At 42.7% G+C, this 19,859-nt stretch overlaps 1 protein-coding gene across 2 annotated transcripts in view; it reads left to right on the forward strand.

Moving 5' to 3' along the window:
* Positions 1-19,859, forward strand: part of CNST (consortin, connexin sorting protein) — a 419,866-nt gene that overhangs the window by 131,721 nt on the left and 268,286 nt on the right. For both annotated transcript variants that reach the window (XM_086927348.1, XM_086927347.1), the window contains exon 4: positions 18,546-18,970. In XM_086927348.1, coding sequence (XP_086783474.1) covers positions 18,580-18,970 — 391 coding nt within the window. In that variant the 5' untranslated portion in view covers positions 18,546-18,579. The remainder of the gene's footprint in view (positions 1-18,545; positions 18,971-19,859) is intronic.

Genomic DNA, 19,859 nt, shown 5'->3' on the forward strand with positions numbered 1-19,859 from the left:
CGCAGAAGAAACGAAATCGATGGCAATCATTTTTATTTTGCAATTCACGACTGGGTATTAAAAATGCTTTAAATGTAGCAGTGTTTTGGCTTTCGATCTCCACCCCCACTCCTCCTAAAATTTGACAGTTGCTTTTAGTAAATTTAGTACCGTATGAAATATTCAAAAGTATTGGCTGCATTAGAAGACAGACACTCTTGCGGTGAATGGTCCTGCACATGATTACTGCAGGCCCAGACAGTCCTCTTCAGTGCAATCTAAATAAGAAATGTGAAATGTTTTCTGCCTTTTGTGCCTTACATGGGGCACCTCCTTTGTCATGCTTGAAATCCAGGAGACTCCCAAATTTTCTTCATGCAATTATCAAACGGGAGGCCAAGTCTGATCAGGAGAGCTATGCCCCTAGCATAGGAGGAGCAGTTTGCAAAGGATCTTGGCTGGCCTATTTCACCATGAATGTAGAAGTGGTTGAAGCACTAATGTGCATGTCCTGTAATAGGCCTATGTCTATCTCGTGAAGAGTTAAATAGAGTACTAGTTGGGCCTTACGAGGATTAGTCACCCTCTTACATTCCAGGTTAGTGGGTGGACAGTCTGCAAGTTATTGACGGTCTGGGTCATCGACTTCTCGTGTTGAGTGATCTGGGTAACCATAGTATCCGGGGTGGGGTCAGAGTACCCCCCCGCCCCTCCCCAATGTCTTGGTGCAGACAGCAATATTCAATCCGCATAACAATGGCACAACTGTGTATAAAACACCCCCACCCCAAATCCAGAGCAATCACCCTCCATTTTGCTAGTGAAGAAACCAATAATCATGAAATGAAACGTATTCAGAAATAACATACCAGTAACACTGGCAATCTAGTGCAATTAAATAGAAAACACTAGGGATTACCCTCTTGGGAAGACCAGAATGGTAACCGATCAACATTACCCAACAGGGAGTTGCTTGCCGGCATGACATCATATGAGAATTGATCGGGAGTCAGTTCAGGTATACGATTGTCACATACGAGTCCTGGGTGGCATAGTCCGAAAATAACATTTCTGTTATGGGACAGGTTATTCCTCTGGGTGGGCAGAGCTTTAGCCGACGATGGGTCACATCTGCCTTGTCTTGGCCATCTGGTGGGTCGCCGGTAGGCAGTCCAACTGGTGGCCTATTCCACATCTCTCATGCTCTGCTCCTGGTCCTCGGAGGGCTGGAGGAGTTTGCCATCTGCACTAGTCAGTATTTTATTTAATAAAAGATGATGCATCTTGTAGAGCAGAAAAAACGTGATGTCGCTCAGGATAGGTGACTTTGAGATACACCAGGTGTAGCACGGCATATTGTATGCCCGCCTGACACATTTCCCATTTTAGTGGTAAGCATTCCTTACGTGCCTGCTGCACTGCCAAAGTCGGGGAGTATTGAATCGATAAAGTTGTCATGTGCCAGTGAGCTCTTCTCGTGGGCCATCCATAGAACTGCATCTCAGTTTCTCTAGTTTAAGAGACGAGCAATGAAGGGATAAGGTGCAGCCCGAGGGCGCTGTGGGCTGGCTCCACAGCAGATGGCCACAATGCGCCGATTCTGGCTTCCAAATCTTCATTTTTGGCTTTTATGAGGTCAAGGAGCTTAGTCATATCAAGAAACCTTTTTTTGCTGGTGGTGGCGTCATCTTCCAGAGTTGATATTCTCGTTTCGGTGGCAGTTACACGTTTCTCATCATATTTATGTTTGTGGTCATTTTATCAACTCTGGCACTGAGAGTGTCAAGCTTATTGTTGATAGGGATGAGGCTTTTCTACATTGTAAGCAGCAGTGTCTTAAGATCCGGGCCATCCGCCGTCTTGTACATGTCCTGCGAAGTCAAAGGGTAACTTAGTCTGGTTAGCATTGCTTTTCCCCATCGTCGGTGGCTGTCCCGTGGTGCGGAGGAAAATTACGACTGTCCTGGCTGCGGTCTGACCTCCGGAGGGTCCTGGCGGTCAATATAAAGTGAGCTTGGTCAACTAACAAAGACAGCCTAATCCGGTCCAAGGTAGCACAGTGTAGTCCAAATGTCCCAACCAGGCATGCAGTGGGTTCTGCCCTCCCCGCGACCAGGGAACACAGGAAGCTTGTGCTAGGCCAAACCACTACCACACAGCAGCCCCGGAGCTACAGGGTCTCTTACAAAGGGCTCCAGGCCGACATACATGCTGTGGGTGCCTTCCCTGCCTGAGCGCTCACAGCCTCCTACTGCCAGGGCTCACCGGGCATCCGATGCCCCGTCAGTGCATCGCTGGGAAGCTCATGTAGTGGCCAAACCCACCTGCGTTCCTCCATGCGTTGCGGGCGGGCACTGTAATGATGCCTACAGGGCTTTTCTGCCCCTTGCAGATGTCTATGGAAAATGGGGGCACAGGCTGACCCCACCAGTCGGACTCCGCTTGCAATATCTCGTCAAGCGGCCGCCATCTTAACCACAGGTCACAGTGCAGGTCGCATGGCCTGGTACTCAAGCACTTTTGGGGGGAGCCGCAGCCCAAGCAATGGGTGAAATGCGCATCCGGGCGAGGGTGTTTACTGCACTCACTGCCCGGATTGAGACAGATTACAGACCTGGAACAAGGAGCCTCATGCAAGTGCAGCCATCTTGAGGCCAGGCACTCTAACGCCTCCCTGTTAAACATTGTAAAAGCATCAGGAAGTGTTCTGATTTTCTCAGCTTAGTTGTTTTGGGTACTTCAACATGGCAGCTGGTTGAACTAAACTAAGACTTTCTGAGGAGTGTGGTACAGAATCAAAATGAGTTGCTTTACAAGAACAATCTAAAAAAAAATAAGTGTTGGGAGCTTAAGACTTAGTCTAAAAATGTTATTTGTGTAGGATTTTGCAGGCGTTGTACAATTAACTGTTGCACTTACACTTGCTGCACCCATTTGACACATACATCTTTGTCCTCTCCAAAATAGGAGGTTTGTGCTGGGCTTGTGTTGGTGTGCACAGATGCATCTGTGCAGTTAGCACTGAAAGATCCATTCATATCACTGCATTTTTTTCTTCTACAATTGCAATAAATCCTGCTTACTCAGAAGACGCCATTGCTTACAAAGTTTACAAAGCAGCATTGTGCCGGCTAACTGATACGCTCAACTGGTATTTGTAGATTGCTGTCACAGACTACTGTTGGCTTCCTATTAATTTTGTAACGGTTACTTAGTGTCACTAGTAATTATATGGGATTTATTATATATTCCCACTCAAATATCCTCTTCCAGATTCACACATCCAGTGTGTTTTTATATGTTCTCCGATATAAACAGTAGCCCTGTAGCTTTTACCAACACGATCAAAGGTGTCTATTATACCCTTTCAACGCTATCGGTCTCACCCTTCAACAACCTTGGCTCTCCTGCTCTAAGAGAATGAAACAATTCAGTGAACGCCTAGAACGCAAAGGGTCATCTATTTCTGTCTCCCACGACACAGATAATTATGTAAAAACTCTCCACACCTAATAGAAGTAAAGACATTTTTAACATTTACATCCCTCTGTGTGCCTTTGCAGAACCTATGGGATGGCCTGTCTGATTACTTTCATAAGAAAATCATGGGCATCTTAAAGACTGTCCAAACCAGTTTAGTAGCACCCCTATATTGGAGCCCTTCTCTCCCACCCTCTCCTGCTTTTCCACCCAGAGATGAAAGTTGTTACTTCCAGGAATATTGTTCCTAGCATCCAAATCATTATACTTACTCGGCTAAATATCTTTAAATAATGAGCTCCTGTCATTGATGCCTACCTCGCCAGGATCTATCTTTTGACATGTTCCAGACTTATAGAACTAAGTGCTTGTTATCCTGCTATCTAACATCTAAAACAATGCTTCAATAATCCCTAAAGTACTATCTAAACAAGATCAATCCCCTTGCTTCCTGTATCATCAGAAAGCTTTGCGTCTTATGTGAAGGGAGAAGCTCTTCTCTCACTTAGAATCCACCCAGTACCATGATTCTCATCCCTCTGGCTTCTGCTTGGAGTTTACTGCAGAATCAGTCCCAATTTGCGCTCTTAGTGAAATCTGTAGGTACCCTCACTATGGCAACTATGCCATATTGATCCTCCTGGATTAATCCTCTGCTTTGGAAATGGTCTTCCCTTCCATCCTAGTTCTGAATTTTATCAAGGCTGGTGTGAGAGGCATTGCCCTTGACTGGTTTACTTAATTTTATCTGACCACTCTCAACCAGTTTTCTCTGGACCCCATTTCAGTTAGAATTCAGAAAGATCCATTGTAGGGTACCTCAAGACTCCGCTCTGGACCCCACTTTCTTTAACCTATGTGATTTCCATTGATGCTAATGTATCTTGATTTCGTCTTTTTTCCTTATGCGGATGAAACCCATCTAATAATAAGATTAGGTTCAGTCCAGATTTTGCCTCCTCACCTCTTCCTTAGCTGACTGGAAGAACTGAAGCTCACTGAGACTTAACTCATCTGAAACTAAAATACTAGTGTTTGGAGACGCCTCTGTTTGGGACTCGAATAGATGTCCTACAGAGGTTGTCCCCTAAACCTCAGAACTTCTTGGCAAAAAATTTAGAGAACTTTTTTTCCCTAACTTGTATTTCCATGAACACATCTACAAACACTGTATCTAATGGCTTCTTAATGGCCTTAAAGTGTTAAAGAAACGACTCTCTTGTTCTAAGAGGTCACTGGAAAATGATTGTCCTGCAATTCTGTTTACTAAGGCTACCCACAAAGCAGCTTCATCGCATTCCGATCATTCAAAAATCTGCGGCTTCTTTATTATTGGGGATTAGGAAACTGGATCCCTCCCTTCTATTGCAATCACCACTGGCTAACTTTAAAGATCTGCTAGTTCTCCCTTCACTTAGAATCCACCCAGTACTATGATCCTAATCATTTTTAAAGCCCTCTGTTTCTGCCACCTTGCAGTCCATTGTCAAGACCACACTGCCCTCTGGAACATGTTCAAAAGGTATACCATTCCCCTCCAGGTTAGATCTGCCTCTGCTATTTTGCTGTGTATTCCGTGCATGAAGAAAACTATAATAGAGGGTCATTCATGTCTACATTGACCGCTAAAGCGTGGAACGACTTGATTTCTGCTCATAGGGCCCTTCCTTCTTAAACCATCTTCAGGAAACCGCTGAAAACCAACTTCTTCATCATATAGCCTTCATCTTCAAAGCTGCTGTATTCTCAATCCTAGTGCCAGGACACCCCTGCTGGGTCAGTGTCCTTCTTTACGAATGTTACATCCATCAATTCTCTCTTCAGTATCATTTGCGTTCTGTGTCTTGGCCCAGATCTATTTATTAAGTGTTTTGATAACAGAGCCCACCAAACTTGTACAAATCCTCCACGTGAGATTTCTATATTGCCTTTGGCGATAATGTGCTTCAACAGCGTACATAGCCATTATTATTGTTCTGCATTGATTGCATTTTTGGTTTAACAACCCAGCTGTCTTTTCTGACTCGGACTGCAGCCATTCCACAGCTGCAAACCCTGACGCATAACTAGAGTTCTTTCAAATACTGATGCTTGACCACATAGATCCTTAACCTTGAAAAAGCCCCAGGACGGTGGGCCATCTAGGGGGTGAAGCACGTGTTTTGACTGGCTCATCTCTTCTCATGTATTCTTTCTTCAAATAAGCCACTCTTATTGCAATTTAGATCACGACTATTATTGCATGATTGAATATTGGAGATTTACCTCATTAGGAATGCTATTTACCTTCCTCAAACTGAATTTGCAGATGTGGGGGTATTGCCCCTTCCTAGGCTGAGGCAATCCCAATCCGATCTAGAGTATCACAGTCCCGGGGCATTTATCCCTCCAGTCTATCTACCTGTATTCACCCTGTACTACTGAACCTGCTGTGCACAGTCTTTGGCTCTGCACAGAGATACTGCAGTGCTCACTGTGCATGTTCTTTGCTATGTAAAGTTGCATAGTGAGTGTGTTTTATGTCTTCAAAGTGTGTTTTCTGGCTTTGGAAAAAATAATCTTTTTTTATATATATATATATATATATATATATATATATATATATATATATATATATATATATATATATATATATATATATATATATATATATATATATATATATATATATATATATATATATATATATATATATATATATATATATATATATATATATATATATATATATATATATATATATATATATATATATGGATCTACCCACACATTTGTGGATCCACAGACTTAAAATTGGATCCATGAACCCTGCAAGAATGGGGCATTTATTTTCGTTTTCAGAGTAGTGCCATTCCCAGTACTTCCCCCAGTGGATATTGCCAAAATCCTCTATGGGGGTCAGGGATGCTTACCCAGATCCCATATTTATTCTCTGTTACTTTGGTAAGGATGCTGCATTTTGGTGAATCGAATCCTGTACAGGTTGTCACAACAGAACATTTCAGTTGCTGGTAATATGATCTAATATTGCCTTCGAGTTGTTATAGTGACCTCATAAACCCCAGAGCTGAAGGCAGAGTGGTTTGTAAATGTCAACCGGGCCCAGAGATGGCACCATTGGACCATAATATACGTTACCCATGATGTACCTTTTATATTACATTTGTATTTTGGGGTAGTTAACTTGGAAAGGGTGTTTTCTTCAAATTGCAGACAACAGTGGTCAGCGATTGCTATTTGAATTTTTAGGTTTGCCTTTCTTGAATTTTGCCCAAAATGTTGTTCTATCTAAAGTGGATGAAAATTATACTGCCAGATAATGTGCTGCATATTGTTTTTGTGCCGCATATTGAAGATGATCTTGCCACATCATTTGGGCCTTCATAGCGCATAAATCCAGACGTTGGCAAAGCTATAGAATGGGTTGGGGTTAAAATGTATCTCCTATATCAAGTTTCACTTTGAAATATAGAATTTTATACTACTGTATTTTGTGCAATAAAAGCACCCAGACATGTTATACATCTGTGTCTGCGCTTGCCAATCTGTTGCCATTAAATAATGGGCACTTGATGTGGGCAGATGGTGGCATGAAACTTACCGGACCAATTACTTGCCTCCAAGTGTGCTACTTGTGGGTACACATATCTGTTCGAGTCTTTGTTGTATTTTTCCTTCCTTTTTTTGTTGCTAGCTGTGCCTTCTAGTTCAGTTCACGCCCAATGAAGAAAGCTATTCTTCTGTGTTAACCTAACAACACAGCCCTGGTGCTTACCATTGTTAACTACAGAAGGTTAAGAAAGAAAGAAACTTCCCTACGGGGAGACATCATGCAGTCGCTCCCTGGCCTGCAGCAGTTCTCTTGCTGAACAGGTAGGGGGAATGCGAGATATGAACACGGAAAACGTCACGCCGAATAATGTTCGCAGCAAGCACAGTGCCGTATCGGGAAATGAACGCGACCTTCCTGGAGAATCAAAGAGCTGTTAAAACAAAATCCAAAAGTGGGCGGGCTGTTTAGTTCAAATTCAACGGCGAGTTGCATGTATTTTTTCTTCTATATAATTTTAGCAGGCGTGGTCCACTTGTTTGAGTTGAGAGAGGGAGGCTGCAGCGAAATGGTTACTCTGCGTTGCATCAGGACTTGGTACGGCGGATCATTTTCCATTGAACGAGAATGAGCGGTAAACCTAGGGGGCAATAGAGGCTGTGTGACTGCCAGCTGCAAACCAGAAGTACCGAGTGCCATCCAGTACCCAGCGTCGGATTGGCAGGGCGGGCTATCGGCTATTGCCCGCGGGGCCTGAGGCGAAGGACCATCTTGTGGGCCGGTTTTTTTCCAGCTGTAGATGAAATCGCATTTGCCTGGGACGGCTAGACTGCTGGTGCTTGAACATAAAGGCTGCTGCAGCCTAAGTTATAAATGAAGGTACAGATAATGGCTGGTTCATTGTCTTGTGCACATTTTTTACAGTGTCAAAATATCATGCGTAACAATTTTGTTATTTATCACCAAAAACGTGTTATTACGTAAATTATCAAAAATTAGACTGATAAATAATTAGCAATATAAAACCAACAATAATATTTTGATCTAGTGTCTTATATTGCAATGTGCATATAAAGTAGTACTCTTTCAATTATGCATTTATTTAAATTATTTTCCTTTTTGGTGTTCACACTTTACAATCCTGCATTAAGCCATACCATGATTAATCGAATGGTCCACAGAGTGAATTGCTGGGATGAGACAGAAGTCTGGTGGTATGGTGACACACAAAGTTAGGCATGATATTTTGATACACTGTAAATGTGTGGTGTTTGGTTTGCCTGCACATACGATACTATTTTCACTTGCCTAGTTTCTTTCTTAATTGTTACATATTCCCTGTGTCTGGCAAGTTTATGTTGTATGTAGGGCCCCCTATTTTACAAATCCATGGTCTTGTGCAGTCGGACAATGAGCCAAACTGAGCATGCACAATATTTGGCGCCCCCCCCCCCCCTCCCCCCCCTCAGCGTGACATTAAGGCCACTGGGAGTGGATGTGCTCTTTTTGAGCATCACAGCCAGCAGTAATGTTACCTGGAGTTGGGGCGAAGGGGTGCAGTGCCATTAACGAGGCTCTACTTTTGTCTCCAGCAACAGACAGGCAACCCCAGGTGCCTGCTCCCACATTGTCATCGTAAACACTGTGAGGGGACGCCTATTCACCACTGATCAAATATATATAAAAAAAAATAAAGCAAACAACCAAAATTAGCAAAAATAACTTTTTTTTTGCCAACTCAAAACTATTTTTTTTAAACAAAACTGTGAAAAACATTCATTCAGGGCCAAAATGACAAAGGGAAAGGAGAATAGACACAACAGGACAGTAGCAAAATGAATTGAGCGAGGAGACCAATGTAGAGAGATACAAAAGGCGAAGTGAGACAGCAGAGTGGAGAAGAATGACAAAAACTTGGGAAGAGGAAAAGGAAATCAAATGAGGAAGAAAGGAAAGGTAGACGAGAGAGGCCCAGAGTGTTTGAGATGCAAACAGATAGAGTGCGTGAGGGGGAAGAGATTAGGGAGAAGAAGTAATGGAAGACAGTGGAGAAAACGACAGAAATTGTTAAAGATAGAGAAATCTGGAAAGCGAAAGTGGAGAAGAGGGGAATAGGAAGTGGATAACTCTTATCCCCGTCTTACTTTATATTGTGTTTCCTTCTTCACAGGGCAGGGACTTAGCATGTTCCGTGTTTGGATATAACAATAGAAATTCCAATTTAATTCAAGTTGACATTACCCTACGAGGTCCATTCTCAGTTAATACGCTTCATGCCTTAATGAAATTCGAGCATAACAACTTTCATAGCATTAGATTAATTTCAGTACTAGACTTACAGATTTCCATGTTTTGTCTCTGTTAGACTCCTCCCCCCTTATCTCCCTCCTATGTGTAATACAATAATTTATTAAAACAAAACATTTTTGTTTCCTTTTTTCTTTCTACCTTTGTATAGTGGGTCTGGCACGCTTCCACTGTTGTCTAGTGCAGTACTCACCACACTTCATAGCGATTTCCACTATTGGAGACATCATTAAGTTCACTATTTCGAAGGCCATAAACTTTATTCGACCTTCAACATGAGGACGTTAATCTTTGACCCAATTTTTGCATTTTTTGATTTTAACAGCTAAGACTTTTATTAAGAAATTTTGGGACAATTTCTTTCTTTTGCCACAATATGCGTCTCATTTGTTACTTCATGCTACGCCGAAACAGCTGTTTTGAAGGTAGACCATTTTTTTAACCTATCTGATTTTCCACAGTTGGTGTAATATCTCTTATTTTTCTTTTACCATTCTTAGCCCACATGCACTTATAAAAGGCTCACCCGATATCACTTCTATGCATGTTATCAATTTTTATTATCATGCATTCACTATAAATATTGCTGACACATTACTCTTCTAAAGATTTCTCTGTTTGGGTCTCCATCTGGTGTATAACTTTCGATATCAACACTCCACTTTAGGTTGGGCACTAAATCAACTATCTTCTTAGCTACTGATTAGTGGTGCTTACAGTACGGTCGACATCTAGATCATTGTAGTACTACATAGCCTTGAAAAAGTCACATCAGTGACGAAACACGTGTCGGCTGTTTTCCATCATCATCGAATATAGCTGCTTTGAATGGAACGGGAAAACAATCATTTGTAACAATTTTGTCTTGTGCGAGAGACTGAGTGAAGCGCACATTGGTAGAATGAGAGACACCAAGGAGAGGAAAAGAAGTAGAGTATGAGAGAAAAAAGAAGAACTAGAGAGAGGGGCAAAAAGTGATAGGGAGAATGAGAGAGGCGCACACAGCAAGTAAGAATGGGGCATAGAGACATAGAGAAAGAAAGGTATTTGGAGGGAATTCCTGCAGCCTTTCCTGATTCAAATCAGTTCTCTACCCCAATACAAAAGATATCAAGTATGAATATGTATGCAATCCCCAAAGACATCCCTTGCAGAGTGGCTCCTGAGTGACAACCAAAAGAGAAAGACCTCTGGATCTTTGAGGGTGAACAGAAGCCTCTAGACAAAAGGATGCACATGGTTCTCTAATTCATGGCCTGATATAATACAGGCTAATCAGGGATCTGATCTCCCTGCGCCTTGAGACCCTTAAGGGTGAGTAGTTGCGCTTTACAAGCCACCTGATTGATTGATCTTTGGGGGGGGTGGGGGTCACAGACTAAAGGACCAAGAGGTGACAACCACATTCAGGCACCCAAAGCAGGAAAATGTATAGGCCTGATGATCAGGTGTGGAGACCTGTGGGTGAATTGCAGCAAAATAATGCGGTGTCTAGTCTTGGCCAATGCTACTGACCCCAGGAGTTTAAGAAGCTACATTTATCAGAGATTATTCCAGATACTAAGCAACATGTCATGGAAGGTCATTATCCACAAAGGTGGGCCACTATTTCCTTCGGTACCCGGGTCTTATTTTGTTCCCAGTCCGACCCGGTCATTACCTGTAGACACTGCACACTCAGTTGTGGAGCAGCTGTCGCTCATGGTTGAGAACGTTCCGTCAGTTGGTGTCGTCTCACGTGCTCTGCTGTGCAGTGAAACTGGTGAAGAACGACTTCTGTTTTCAGCCTGTGGGAGCGGCGGGTAAGAGTAGGAGTGGTGGATGAGCAAGTACTTGGTGGGCTGCTGACCTCAGCTGGGCAAAGGGCTGTGTGACCACTGTGGGTATGAGGCCCATCATGTGCCACCTGAAATTCATGTGGCAGTATTCTGGAGCCATTTCAAGGTATATCCGGTGCGCACCCCTACTGCGAGGTTCCGAGTGAGAAGAGGGAGTAACAGGCCTATGAGGAGAGTGGAGTTGAACGTAGGTTAAAGAAGGAAAATGTTATTGAGATTCGCGACAGAGCTGCAGCGTTTCGTTATACATCACAAATTTGCTATACATTCACTTACCCAATACAGCGTCTCTTGGAGTCCGTGCAGACTAAGTCTGGGACGCACAGGCGGCTGCTACAGACAATAAGTCCTGTACGAATGTGGCTTTTGACAAGAAACTCGTATCTGAATCTATGATGCCTTCCATGGAGAACTACCCCTTTGGATTTGGGAAGAATTCACAAACTGTCATGTCCTCTAGGATCCATTAAGTGTGATCTGTTGCTGTGAAATAATAGTAGCATATTCCCGACTCTGATTCTCTGCTATGTTTAATAGCTCTTAGCCCCACGTCACTGCAGTCGTTGAGAATAAAAAAAAAGTGTTTCCATCTCTGCCAGAGCAGGGGTCGCAGTTTGTGGTTTGACCACAATTATACTACAGGCAGGAAACCTTCATTAGTGGGACACTACGCAACAAAGAGAGCCATTCCCAGCCATACCAGCCTACTCTCCTACCACTTCCATGGATATGAGAAATGGAGATTAAAAAGCAATTAATTGAATCTTGTACAGTTGCCAAGTTTCTCCCACGACCAGCCTCCTGGTTCACTGACGGTAGTGGGGAGTCCAAGTCTGCTTATTACGTATAATGATTGATACAACTTTGCTAGTTTACAAATTTACCTTAGTAGAATGTGGCGTAGAGTAGCATAGAGTAGATTGTTTGAGTAGAGTAAAGTGGGGAAGGATAAAGTGGGGCAGAGTGGCATAGAGTAGTGGCGTAGAGTTTTGTAGAGTGGAGTGGTGTAGAGCACAGTGGTGCATAGTAGAGTAGGGTAGAGTGCACTGGCATAGTGTAGGGTGGTGGAGAGTAGAGAGGCGTAGAGTGAAGTATGGTACAGTGCAGTCCCAGAGAGTAGTGGCAAAGAGTGCACTGGTGCTGAATTAAGTGACAGAGTGCACAGTATTGCAGAAAACAGTGCTGTAGTTTGCATTGATGTTGAGTGCAGTGGCATTGAGTATAGTGCTGCAGAGTAGAGTATTGCAGCATACAGAGCAGTGGTGCAGAGTAGATTGGCATAGAGTGCATTGGTTTCAAGTAAAGTGGCGTAAAGTGCATTGGCATTGAGTGCAGTGGCGTAGAGTGCAGCACTGGAGGATAGAGTGGAGAGGAGTGGCGTACGGTAGATTGCAGTGGCGTAGAGTAGACTGTTTAACAGAGTGCGATGGCGTAGAGTGCAGTGGTGCAGAGTAGATTAGAGTGGATTGGCGTACTGTGCAGGAGAGTGGAGCAATGCAGAGTAGACCTAAAAGCAGCCGTATAAATTGCCTACGCATCATAAGAGGTGTAGATAAATTGCCCATGCCTGATAAAAGACGTTCGTAGATTGTCATACGCAATTTGAGTATTTCAAAGCGCACCTTCAGCAGTGCCCAGTTTGTTTAAAGTGCCAGGGTCCCCGTCAGGAGGCCACTGCAGCTTGCACCACCCATCGCCCCTGCCAGCGCTGTCAATGACTCTACCAACACAACTAGAATAAGTGCCAGAAACCACTGGCTCAAATCAAGCACTGCCTCAGATACTTGTCTGGGTTTCGATGTAAATGCGGACATCCTGCAGACCATTGGTGGGATAGGGTGTCCAAGGCGGTTGGTGGCATTGTCCGGCCCTCCCAGGTGAGATGAGGGAGGGTTGGCAGTGGCCATCTCTTCTGGAACCTGCAGCTCTGATGTGATTGCACAGGACGTCGAAACCAACCCCAACTCTGCAGCTATAATTCGGCTAATGAGCCCAAGGGAGGGGGGAGTGGCTATTGAAAGCTCGCTTGCCCGAGAAACCTTGCTAGTGAAAGAACTCTGCCATGAACCCTTTCTTAATCGATAATAAACTACAAGAATATTTTTCTCCGCCAGTTGTGACTGATATGGGTGTATGCTTACATTTATGGGGTGCAGAGGGTGACGAAAATATAAAACCTTGATTTGCGAAAAACTTTCTTCAGAAAGGCCATCGTGAAATAACAAGCTTGTGCCTATTTGTGCCATTAAGTAACCGGTTGTGCCAATGGCTGTACTCTGTGCACATGTAATGAAGCACACAAGCCTGTTTCTTAAAGAGCATGACACAGGCTTGTCGCTATGGCTAGGCGGTGGACTCTAATAAAGTTTACTATTGACCATTTAGAAAGTGAAACTGCGAAGTAAAATGCCTATTTTTATGTTTATAATAGATCTTATCGCTATAGAACTCATGGGACCAGTGTTTGCACAGGAAAGGCATAGTTAGCTGAATCATACGGATTGAGAAACTGAAAAAAAATCAACTAGTTTTGAGTGATGTTTCTGGAAGTGTAATAGTAGGACATGTCAAGCACAGCATTACAAAAGCTAGAACACAAGGAAAGAGAGCTAGACTACTTCCTTGAACTTGAAACGAAACCATGTTAGCTGTGTTAAATTTCACCAGAGTACTCCAAGAAATGGATGCAAAATACACAGATTGCTTACATTTCCTAGGCTCACATGTGTTGCACGTCCAGGCCTGATTTTACCTTATCCGTCCGAGACTTGTAGTCTTACTGCTATTGTGTCTTAAGCATAATTAAAAGTTCCAGAATGCAATACACCTGGGCCGGATTAGCTTCTCATCATCATGCCCGAATAATTATAAAAATGTTACTAGACCTGCAGGTCCAGTAACTTCAATAATCTACTTGACTTATCTGTAATGTACTTGACCCGTCTCTAACTGTTGTGTACTTCACCCGTAAACTGGTCTCAAATTGTGTGATCATTGGCAAATAAATATCTTATTTTACAGTCGCCGTTTTCTTCATTCTCTCATATAACTGCACCTTCAAATACATGAGTTCATTATTTCTGTAATAGACTAAACATTTGCTCCATGTTTAATAAGAACCTAGCCCACATATGGGGTACGCATGATCCGCGATGTGCCTCTCTGTTTATAGCATTGCCATCAGGGCAGGAGTGTTTCTCAGGAACATATTTAAACACTCACTTTTAATATATTTATTACTAAGGCATGATGTTGTAGCGCACTGTCATTTAAAGACAGTACATTCCCAAGAAATGGCCGAAAACCTTCCCACTGCCTTGCAGCTTTACTGATAAAATTATATAGTTTATTAATCTGTGAAAATTGGATTCAGAAGACATATTTATCATTTGCACATCACCAAGTTAAGTGCTCTGATTTGTTTTTCATCATAGTAAAATATGTATTTCATCACACAGAAGTGCAACCAATGGGCTTCTACAACTACTGAAATATATTTTGAAATGTTTGTAGAGTTGACTTATTAGCTATTTAAATGTGTGTTAGGAAAAACAGCCTTTCATTTCACACTTCATACAGCAGGTCTGACAGTTCACTTTACAAAATCCTGGAACTTTGCAGTCAGAGAAGGAAAAGTAAATCCTGGAACTGTCAGAGAAGGAAATGTAATTGTAAACTGACTTCTGACCTCTGCCTCTGAACACAAAGCAAATATGACAAGATAAAAACAAGATTTAAAGGCATCTTTATTGCTCCTTCACTGTCTGACTCAACAGAACATGTGCTCTTTGTCAACTCGCCTGAACAGACCGGTACTAAATATAGCCCAACCGCAGATTTTTTGAGTCATGGCAAAGGAGTACGTTGTAAAGATGCATTTGTGGTTCGGACCGCTTTGTAAAGGCATGCGTGGGAAATGCATGCTTGATTTGAACATACAACCTCCCAGTTGTTGTCATATAAACCAACCTCCGGCCAAAAGGAGAGGAGCTTTTGTATGTGGTTGACGATTCCTTGTTCACCATGAACTTCCTTAAAGCGGTTCCTAAAGAGGAGTTAACACTCGGTGTATGTGTCCACTACGGCAGCTTGGTGGGAAAGAGGACGATGACGCAGGTTCTAAAGTAGGAAGAAAATGCCCTATGGAGGGAATGGGAGATGGGGGAAGAAATAGTACCTCAATCATATCTGGAGCAGCAGGCAGGTCTGATTAACTCGAATCCATCTGTGCTTGCTCACTGCTCCATAGAAAGGACCAAAAGTGCTGAGGCTGCAAAGTAGGCTTACTGTAAACAAAAGTGTCTCGCTAGTACATGTTTTTGCAGTCTCGACTCTTGTAAGATTTTTTCTGGATGAAACAGATAAAGCTGCATAAGCAAGGGCCATTACAAAAGGAAAACCAGTTTATGATCACTCTTTACTGCTGGAGACATGGATAAGTTGACAAACTACAGATCTTACAAAATGTATTTCCAAAAACAGTGCTGACTCTGCTAAGGCAGGCATGTCTCCATCAAGATCTAAAGAAGTTACACTAGCTAACCATGGCCTCTCAAAGGAAATTCAGATTTCTAGTGCACACTCAGTGCGGTGCGTACTAAAGTGAACAGTATGCTAGCACTTAGCTGTGTCCCGGTCCTCAAAGAAAAATAGGAAAAGAAAAAGAACACATTTTAAACGGAGGAATGGGACGTGACCTGAACACACAGAGCATGGGGCAGGGATCCTTCTCATTGGAAAACCAAAAACAAACCATCTCACTCTCTCTCTTTCTCTCTCTCTCTCTCAGCAGTTTGATTGGAAACTACATTAACAAAATTCAGAGAGCTTACAGCCATTCTCTTGATCAAACACCTAGCACCACAGCTTCCAATGGTTAAAGGGGTCGTTCATAAGCCCTGTTTGTATGTGCAAATGTATATTGTGTGGCTTTTATTGTGTAGTGTGTACAGACATGGGCTTTAGTCAGACAGCAAAAGCTGCCCGTGTGAACTTTTTGCTCCTGATTTTGCCATTCGGTACATAAACAACATTGTTGTCCATTATCCTAGCCCCCTCCAGCCCCTTTCAACAATACATTTAACAGTAGAAAGCATACATAGACAACTTTTGATTTGATCTGGCAAGGCACCTCCAAGCCTTTGACTTGGACCAGGACCTCCTTCCTTCCTGGCCATTTTAAACATCTGCATTCTTTTTTACACAACTGCATTCCTTTCTTTTTCAGTCCCTAGGACTATGTTACTGCCAGACACCTTGCTTGTTTCTACCTGCATATACCGCGCCTTCAAGCTAGGTTAGTTTCCATTTTTCTGCCATTTTATGACCATCGTAATTTAGGTTACCTCTCTGGCTAGGATTCTTCTCAACCTTAGCCAATGGCATCCTTCCACATCGTGCACTACCTTCGTTTCAGAGTGCACCCCTGTCATAATGATGTCTCCAGCAGCACGTCTCCCTTCAGGGTCATCCCTGGTGCCTTCTCAATCTGTAGTTTCTTATTCTGTCCACTTCGAAATCTTTCTTCTATCTATTATTGCTTGTCCCAGGTCCACTTTTGATTGGTTTGTCTCTTCTCCTATACAGGAAACTTGTAAAATTAGTAAGCTGGTCCTGATGAGGGCCTGAAATCTGAACCGGTCGAAATGCAGTCGACACTGCAGGGTAATCTTTGGCGCCATCCTTCTGGTTCCCACAAAATTAACTGTATTCATTATTGTATTAATGCATGGGAGCCAATAAAAAGATATTGTTATTTTTTGCGGCGTCTCCCGCTGTATATAACCCTCCACTTGTGACTTGCGCCGTTCACCTTTTTCACACGCACTTGTGCGCAGTTTTTTTTTTTTACTGGTTACATGACATTTAATGTAACGCTGTTGGTTTATCTTTTGACCAAATGCACGGAAATATTTTTGCATTCATTGTTCTCTAGTTTCTGGTCTCCCTTTTTCCCGCTCCCCTGCAACTTGCTATGTGCATGCTTTTTTATAAGTAAAACTCAACTAAATAATACCTATGAGAGACACAAGCCGGAAGACTTATCAGCAGCTTTCTCAGCTATAGGCCTTATGACATTTCTAAAGGAGCCTTGTCTTCGATGCCTAAGACCTCCATTTCTCTGGTTTGCTTATACACAGCATACATGTACCATGCAGGCTACACACACCAACTGCATGGCATACACTTGGAATGTTAGTCCTAAGATTCAGCTTGGCACATTGAAGCATCACTTTGCACGAGTGGGCTTTATGCCTCCACTCCAGTGACACAGAAGCGCCCAGAACTATGTATTCACAAAAATTTTACAAAATTGCTAGTCAATGAAAGGAAATTACGGATTTCTATACATACACTTCGAATATTACTCCTTTCCGTAATTTTTTCTTGAGTTGAGCGGTCTCTCTCTCTTTTTTAAATGTTTTTATTATTATTATGGGTAACTCAGCATATTAATAAAATCAGATCATTGATCAAGGGCTAACTTGCTCACACCGTGTAGTGATGGTGATCTTGGCTGTGCAATCTTTAGTTCTCACTTGGTATTGTGGTATGTTCACTAAGGAAAACAGTTTGATTGCTGCACAGTTTTGGGCGGCTTAATGTATCATAATGGGGGATTACTACATAACTATGGGCGACCTTCAAAGATAGCACTGGGTGAGTGTTAAAGGTGTCAAGCGTCCAGAAGGATGTGTCCGCAAGAGTTTGATAAAAGCTGTTCGATCTTAGGTGCGTGAACTTTCTTATTCACATCCGAGGGGAGTGTCCTAGAAAGCTTCACCGTATTACTCCGCCCCTTCATGTATTTCATGTAAACCCAACATTTTGATTTTGTTGTTTGGTCCTTGTTTTGCGGTGCAGTATAACCAGCATCATTGTTTGCTCGGTTATGGATTAGGTGGTGGCGATAGTTAATTAAAGCCCTCTGAGTTGCAGTCATTTTTTCTCTCCAGATGTTGACCACTCAGTGGTTGCAGACTTTGAAGGTGGGGAATCGGAAACATTTTTAGAGCGAGTGGAACTCTACAAAACCGGGTTCTGCTCTTACATCTGGCTTTTGTGATCACTTTAGTGCCCTGATCACGATCTCAGGGCAGGCAATAAAACGTCGTTACTGATGACCTTTAATGCTTTAACCAGTTAAAGAAATCCGTGTTTTAGCCCAGCTTGTTATAACATTGTACACACTTCTAGATTTTTCTCAATGTAGTAATTGTGTAAACCTAGTTCATTGTTTTACTCAATTCAGTGTCATTAGGCCCTACACGTTGTATATTGGTATCCCCTTTCTATGCATGTAAAAGTTGTAGTAGCAATGTACTCAATATAATGTTCCTCTAGTATGTGCCTGTTCTCTTGATCAATGCTCTCTATATTTCTACTTGTAGACGTGAAGACTGTTTCTACTAAATTCCAAACCACATGAAAGGTGAGGCCGCTGTAATGGACGACAGAGAAGCGCACCCCGGTGTAATGCAGAGTGATGCATTAGATGCGGGTGGCCTCATGCAGGTGGCAGAGACGCTTCAACCGTCGGTCCCTGACGAGAACGAGAACAGGCTCCCTGGTTGCCCAAGCGAGGTTGCAACCACCATGGATGGTGTGATGGGGCTACAGGAGCATGTAGAGGAGGACAACATTAACAACAATGAAAGCTGCAACCATAGTGATGGCTACCAGAGCCAGGAGAGCAGCTGCAAGGAAGAGGACCTGACCACGCCCTGCACGGCGGAGCCCATGCTGAGTATGGGTAGAACTACCTCAGGAATGAGAAGCATAGGAAACAAGAACGGCTTAAATGGAAATCCCACAGGTAACGTTAACAATCATTACCCTTTCTGACATTGTTCTATTGAAAATATTTGATTCTGGTGCGCCATGTGTAGGATGTGCCCTTTTCTTTTAGGAACAACTTAGCCTTGTGTCTCCCTATATAGTTGCTTCGCCCAACTGTGAAGCTAAATCGACTTCTCAGGATAATGCACCAGCTGCGAGTAATACTTGTATTAATAACAATGAATGATAGAAGTAGTACTGTTAACTAATCATCAGGATAATAATTTCCAGACTTTCAAATAAAAGGTGTCTTACTCAGGCCAGACGTCATTTTGAATTAGGAAGAATAAAATACTGCTTCGGGCTTTCCTGATGTTTAACTTGACCTGAAGACACCTGGCCAGCTTTCTAGCCTAATGAGTTAGCAATGTCGATGTCAAGACAATGTGTTGTTTTTCTCATTTAAAATTATAAGTGCAGAATGATTAGGAGTTCGTTTTGTGTTGCTTTGCGGAATGCCTGATAGTCTTTGTATTTCTTATAAAAACTTGGAACAATGTTGAGAGCATCAACTCAACCTCATGCTAATCGGAGACTCTTATTCTCCTAGAAGCTAAACATCAGGGGATTGTCCCACGCGGCACCCTCTCTGCCATAGTGAGATTTGATCCGGCTTGAAAGTACAGTCATTGCAGAGGGGTTTTTGCTCCGTCCAAAAGTTGATTTCTTTGAATATTGATTTAGATTGGGCAGAGGTTGTGTGCTTCAGTCAAGAGTACTTGTATTGCATTTTCTGCCTTGTTGGAAAGCTTATGTTCCACACTGTAGGGCTGGTTTGGTTATGGTGACAAGCCATTAATAAAGGTTGGAGGCCTCATGTGTTTATTATCTGTTTATTATGAAGTAGGCTTAAGGATGGATCGTTA

Source organism: Lissotriton vulgaris, chromosome 6 (assembly GCF_964263255.1).
Source record: "Lissotriton vulgaris chromosome 6, aLisVul1.2, whole genome shotgun sequence".
Taxonomy (NCBI): Eukaryota; Metazoa; Chordata; class Amphibia; order Caudata; family Salamandridae; genus Lissotriton; species Lissotriton vulgaris.